The sequence below is a fragment of the Teleopsis dalmanni genome, chromosome 1, assembly GCF_002237135.1.
Source record: "Teleopsis dalmanni isolate 2A chromosome 1, ASM223713v2, whole genome shotgun sequence".
NCBI lineage: Eukaryota > Metazoa > Arthropoda > Insecta > Diptera > Diopsidae > Teleopsis > Teleopsis dalmanni.
In genome coordinates, this window is record NC_051846.1 from 94136054 (window position 1) to 94142567 (window position 6514).

Consider the following 6514-nt stretch of genomic DNA (forward strand, 5'->3'; position numbering starts at 1 on the left):
TCCAAGCTCCAAAACACGCAGTGGAATTTAAAGCGAATTTAAGCAAATTTTAGATTTAAATAATCGCACTTCCTCTATTTATATTATTTGAAAGCAGAGCAAACAAAAACGCGTCTAAACACTTTAACGAAAAAAAAAATAATTATACAAATACTATTTGTACATACAAAACTAAATAAAAATACATAACAATATACATAAAGTGTAAAGCATGATACAGAAGATGCTACATATCTGCACACCAAGTATATAATTTAAGTATGCGCTTTGTTATAAACTTTGAAACAAAGTATGCATACTTCATTTTGACTTATTTTCTACAGCATTCAGAACAACAGCGGAGGAAGTACACAGTGCAATATAGTAATCGAAACTGAAGGAATTGAGATGATGATAATAGCAACATATTATTTATTTCATTATAAAAAGATTTCATATATCTTAGAATTAAACATAATTTCTTATTTTAATTCTTAAAACTAAATTATTTTTAATTTAATTCTTTAAAATGTTGTATTTTAATATATTTGTTTACAAAATAATTTTTAAAATACAAAAACTTACTTAAAATGTGTTTTTAACACAAAATAATTTTTAAAATATATATATAAACTTCTTTAATAGTTGCACTTTAATAATTAAAACAATTTAATAATTACACTTTTTTAATACTTAATAAATAGCACTTTTTTCAAATTTGCTTAAATGCCCACAACTTTTTTAATTATTTTACAATTTCTTTTCCCGATCTTTGGTCGTCTGACGCTTACCAAAATTCTTAAATAATGAGAAGTATGCAGATTTAGATATACCCGAGTAGACATGTGTATAGACCTAACATATAATTGAAAAGTTTCAATATTACCGAAATTTGGTGTGTAAACTTGAATATAAACGTAGCGACGTAGCGACATATAGCATCGTAAAAATCCTACTTAAATGTTGTTAATTATATAAATAAATAAAAATACATAACCATACACGTAACTATATTCGAGAAAACACAGTCAGAAGGTTGTTCAACAGTACCACCACTCATGCCGTACAAAATGCTTGACGGTATAAGCGATGAATATTTGATGTCAGTCGAATTCGGCTCGTAATTGTATACATCTTACAATTTTATATAAATGTTAATATAATATGTAGTTTCAAAAATGTCAGAATACGATAAATGTTTGATTGGAAAATTAGTTTTAAAGGGAGATGAGCGAAGGTATTTTTGGATTCTACTTTATTTTCCAGTAACAGAATTGCAGTTTTAGTAATTGTAGTTTTTTTTTTTTAGAAAGAAGAAAAAGCGAAAGCTCCATAAAGAAAATCCGAATGATTCGAAGATTCTGAAACCCGAGATAGATTACGACGCTTCCAAACATGGTGGCTGGGCTATTTCTAAAGACTTTTCTGATCTCATTGGTGCTGTTGCTATCGAATTTCGGGAAAATAGTTATATAAAAGCATTAGAAAATGGACTCATCTCATTGGGGCTACCACATTTACATGGCGAGGGTCCCCATCCTGAAGAAATTTTTTCTGTTCTCCCAGTTAATGGTGATAAAATTTCATTTAAATCTGGTTATGGGAAATATCTAGGCATTGAAAAAGACGGAAAAATCACTGGAAGATCAGATGCTGTTGGCATAATGGAACAGTGGCAGCCACTTTTTGAAGTAGTTTTAATTAGGTTCGGTGATTAGAAAATAATGTTTTGTTTTTATAGGATGGTAAAATGTCATTCCTATCAGAGATTGGAAGCTTCATGTCAATAAATCCTGAAACCGGCGCTTGCACCGCTTCTAAAAGAAGTGTTGCTGAGAATGAGAAATTCAAACTACGTTGCAAATCTTTAAAAAATCCGGTTAAAAATTGCGAATTTAAGGGAGATTTAAATAAACTCGAAAAGGACTGTGTGTAAGGTTTCAGTAAATTCATAAAAAATTCTTTTGCAATTAGTTTTTTTGCAGTAAAAAATTCCAGAAATTTCAAAATAAGAAACTCCGAATTTGTGAAGATGGCAACGAACAGCTAGAGCGGGCTGAGGAAAACGGATCGTTCCACGAAACACTTTTAGATAGACGTGCGAAAATGAAATCTGACCGTTATTGTAAATGATTTAAATATAATAAATTCTTAATTGATTAAGCATACAAAATCAAATACGTTTTTCGTTAACTATTATATTCTAATTATGTGAATCAGTTTAAACTGATTCAATGCAGTTTGTATTTAAATAATTCATAAAAATGGATAACGCAATAAATTTTATTTACTCCGAATAGAGTAGATAATTCAGCCGAAAAACTGGCAAAAGTAGATTTTATGATTAATATTTCTAAGGCGGTTACAAACAAAATTATTTATAACGAGCATCGAACTCTTGTGATAATGTACTGAAGCAACAAAATAGTCGCATAGCCAACAAACTTAATATACGTTATAAATGTAGCTTGGAATAAAAATGCACTGCGAAATAAGTTAGAAATGCCCAAAGTGCACTTTTAAAAATTTATTAAATCATGTTTATTCGCACAGCAATTTCCCTTTGATAAGTTATAATTTAGATATTAATTAGCTATTTATACTTCATTGTTTCTCACAACTCTGCAGCGAAAATCTTGTGAAAATATGGTTTAAATACAGTAATTTTTATTTAAGAAATGTATATATATAAAAATTTAGAAACGATGATTTCCAACTGGTGAACGGGATCTAAAACGCCCTCCGCCTTGACCACCACCGCTGCGAGCACCACTACCGTAATTATTGGCACCGAATGAACGTCCACCGTCGCGTCCACCACCCCCATAACCGTCACGACGACTAAAGCTACCACCACCGTCACGTCCACCACCATAACTTCCGCCAGGACGACCACCACCGGAACCATAACCACGATCATGGTATCTACCACCACTACCTCCGCCACTGGAACGTTGGCGGTATCCACCACCACTACCACTGCGACGACCATAATCACGCCTTCCGCGATCTCCACCACCACGACGACCTTGGCGTGGACGTCCTTTAGATATCTCAACACGCAATTGCGAACCCAGAAGCTCAGTTCCATTTAAAACATCGCATGCCTTTTCAGCGTCATCTCTGTGCTCGAATTCAACAAAGGCAAAACCGGGTGGATTAAATGCAATCCATACTGAATTTAATTTTCCATATTTTGTGAATTCTCCCTCTAAATCGTCTTTTTTTATTTTATCCGTCAAATTTCCAACATAAACACGAGTTCCGCGTTGATCGCCCATCTTGAATAAACACTAATGTATAAAACGAAGTTAGAAGATCGATATTGTATGTATCCCGTTTTACTTTTACTTTTGACACATATGTATATTCGGCTTGGCATTGAAATTTTACAGAGTTGTATTACGAAAATAAATTTTAACTGCCAAACGTGCTCTGCTTGTATAAAAAGCAAAGAGCATCTTATCGGACTGGAAACTCTGTTGCGAATAAAGATGGTACTTTGAACCCTTAATATTGTCTATCTATACATCTCCACAGACTTTCATAAGGTTTTTGTTGCTGTTATATTCAAAGTAAGTTATACTAATATTTAATTAATTATGAAACATCACGAAGTGGTATAATACACATATTCCAGAATATTTTGGTACATAAATTACAACATATGAGTAGTACAGTTTTAAAAAATTACCATAATCTATGATACATACAAGAAGCTAATTTTTGTTTACAATTTTAGAAGACATCATATAACAAATGGACCAAATATTTATTTGTGAGTTAACACTAAAATTAATTTTTAAAATTCATACACTGGCTTTCACTTATATAATATTTAATATTAATAGAAATTGTAATTTCAAGTTATTATTCGGATACATATTCGGTACAAAAACAATGATTCGGGCATATGTCAGTAAGTAAGCACATCTTCGTTTTGTAAAATTATTAATTACAAAGCTTAAAACATATAAACTTTGTTTCACATTTCTTATTCTCTTTACTTACGAAAAAAATTTCACTCCTATTTTTTTATAATAAAATAAAAATAAAACATTTTTTTTATATTAATTACTATTAAATATTTATTAATATTATGTTTCCACAGGCATCAGTAGACCAGTTAATTAACTTGAGATTGTTAAGTATATTTCCGTGCTTTTTATTTACTTGAAAATATACTAAGTAAAATAAGATCAAAAACGACGAATGCAATATTGCAAATGATCGAAATTAAATATTTTTGACATATGAAACAATATGTAAACAGAAACATTTAATCAACAAATCAAAACAAGTAAATGGTAAGATTTTTCAAAATTTTTCTTTTTAATGAATAAAGTTTATAATTGATATATAAACAAGTTTGTATATTAAATATATGTTTAATATCACTATTATTTGTTATTTTTGAATAATTTGTAATTTTTTATAAATCATTGCTCACTCTTTCTTATATGCAAAAACTGCTGTATTCATTTTGTGAACAACATCATTGGTTATACGGCGTTTACATTGTGTGATTAAAAGTAGATTAAAGCAAAAATCTAGATTAAAGGAATAACCTCGTTGTTAATATTTGATATCTAATACAATATATAATATAAACGGTGGAGATTAAAAATACAGATTAACTTAATCTCGTTCTCTTAATCTCACAATATAAACGTAGTATTACACCAATGCATCTAAGTTTTACCCAATATATTTGTTTCTGGGTCAGAATTGTGTCTTAAAAGATCAAATCTTATATATAAGATTGATTGCAATGATTGCAATAAATCTTATATAGGAATGACAAAACAAAAATGATCGAAAAGGTTAAGTGAACATAAAAGTACGTGCAGACGCACTGATGATTATAAAAAAACAGCCCTATCTGAACATCATCATTCAGCTAGACATACTTTTAATTTCGAAGAAGCTTCAATTCTTGAAATTGAGAACAACTACCAAAAAAGAGTACTTGCTGAAGTCATACATATTATATTAAATCACAACCAGGTGGTGAATTTTAAAAAAGACACAGAGAATTTCAGTACTCTTTATTCAAATCTACTTGACAAATATCGATTAAAAGAAAACAAAAAGAAGAACCAAAATAATTTAACCGGTTGATATTGATTGAGATAAGTTTTAAGAGAAATAATAATAATGTACATTATATTTTTTGAATTTATAAAACAAAGACAACTATATAAGTTGTTCTAAAACTCTTTTTGACATAACAAAATAGATTATATATTTCCATTATACGTATTTTGCTTCTATGTTTATATTTGTCAGTTTTCCAACATATGTGATGTTAAAAATAAAAATAATTATTGTTTTATTTAATATTTGTGCTTTCAATAGTGTCATTATAAATATATGTTAATTTACGTATATATTGTTTTAATTTTCATAAACCTTAAGTTAAGCTTTTTATTAAAAAATTAAGGTATTATTTTAATTGTAATGTGTAAATTTAATAAGTTTTAATTGGTAATGTTTTTTGTATAATTATTACAGCACTGAGGATGTTCTAAAATAAAGAACGAAATATCTGCTTCAACATTTTAAAATAAAAGCGTTTTATTGTGGTTTGTCTGATAGCTGAAAAATTTTATTTTAAAAATTAAAAGATCAAAACATGCGTTATTACATTAATTACAAATCACATTAATTTTAACTAAGTTTCTAACTTATGCAGAATGTACAAACAACAAATACCTTTAACAAAGTTAAAGGAATTTATGAGTACGCTTCAAAAGAAGTTTTCGGCAAAAACTTTTTTATTACTCGTTTTTATAAATTCTTGTACCAATTTATATCAGAAAAAGATAAACAACTAGTAACCCCGGGCAGACGTTATCCTGCCATAGATTGACTTCTATTTTTAGTAAACTGCATTTTGTTTAGACTGCCTGTTAAATGACGGTTTTTAGTGATCCAGCATGGTGATAAATTTACCCTTGTACTTTAAATGTTGGCAAATAATTTGAGCTAACGATATTCGTTGCTCCGAACGATGTCATTTGAAAGCATGAATTGTACTTGCGTACATTTTTCAAAAAATTTAATGAGTGACTTGTTTCACCTGATACTGAAGTTAATAATGGTTCAGGTGGTGAACCTGTACAGCACATAACTGGTGTTTCACTACAATACGTACACTTTTTATACATTTTTCCAACAATTACACTTGGATAGAGACTGTAATTGTAAAGGGAATTGTAATTGAAACCACATAAATTCAAATAAAAAAAATTTGAAGAAATTATTTATTTATTATATTTGAAATTTGAAATATTTGAAATATTGATGACACACAAAATACAAAAAGAGAATCAGTATCACTCAAACTGTCAAATTGTCAACAGTTTAAAACAGAAATTTATAAATTTATTATTTATGTAAAAATTAGTAGAATTCTGCTATATAATAATGCCTTTTGAATGAGTTAATTTCTTTATGTTAATCACAATAAATCATTACTGGAATAATTTTTGGAAATAACAGTGTTTTCTAGCAATATTGCTAACTTGACACT

At 28.9% G+C, this 6514-nt stretch overlaps 2 protein-coding genes across 2 annotated transcripts; one reads left to right on the top strand and one right to left on the bottom strand.

Annotated features, from left to right (window-relative positions):
- Positions 1-1083: 1083 nt before the first annotated feature.
- LOC119672976 (protein FRG1 homolog) lies at positions 1084-2157 on the top strand. Its single transcript, XM_038084164.1, has 4 exons — positions 1084-1216; positions 1289-1670; positions 1721-1911; positions 1965-2157. The coding sequence occupies exons 1-4, from the start codon at positions 1158-1160 to the stop codon at positions 2110-2112; spliced, it is 780 nt and encodes a 259-aa protein (XP_037940092.1). The 5' UTR covers positions 1084-1157; the 3' UTR covers positions 2113-2157.
- A 314-nt stretch (positions 2158-2471) lies between these two features.
- LOC119672977 (RNA-binding protein Rsf1) lies at positions 2472-3354 on the bottom strand. Its single transcript, XM_038084165.1, has one exon. It carries the CDS (start codon positions 3258-3260, stop codon positions 2676-2678), a length of 585 nt encoding a protein of 194 aa, XP_037940093.1. The 5' UTR covers positions 3261-3354; the 3' UTR covers positions 2472-2675.
- Between the last annotated feature and the right edge of the window lie 3160 nt (positions 3355-6514).

What these genes read in the sequence shown, in the direction of transcription:
- LOC119672976 (XM_038084164.1), top strand. Translation starts at nt 1,158, where the DNA reads ATGTCAGAATACGATAAATGTTTGATTGGAAAATTAGTTTTAAAGGGA. An exon ending in AGTGGCAGCCACTTTTTGAA is followed by an intron (nt 1,671 to 1,720) that starts GTAGTTTTAATT and finishes TTGTTTTTATAG; the next exon opens with GATGGTAAAATGTCATTCCT. An exon ending in AAACTCGAAAAGGACTGTGT is followed by an intron (nt 1,912 to 1,964) that starts GTAAGGTTTCAG and finishes GTTTTTTTGCAG; the next exon opens with TAAAAAATTCCAGAAATTTC.
- LOC119672977 (XM_038084165.1), bottom strand. Translation starts at nt 3,260, where the DNA reads ATGGGCGATCAACGCGGAACTCGTGTTTATGTTGGAAATTTGACGGAT.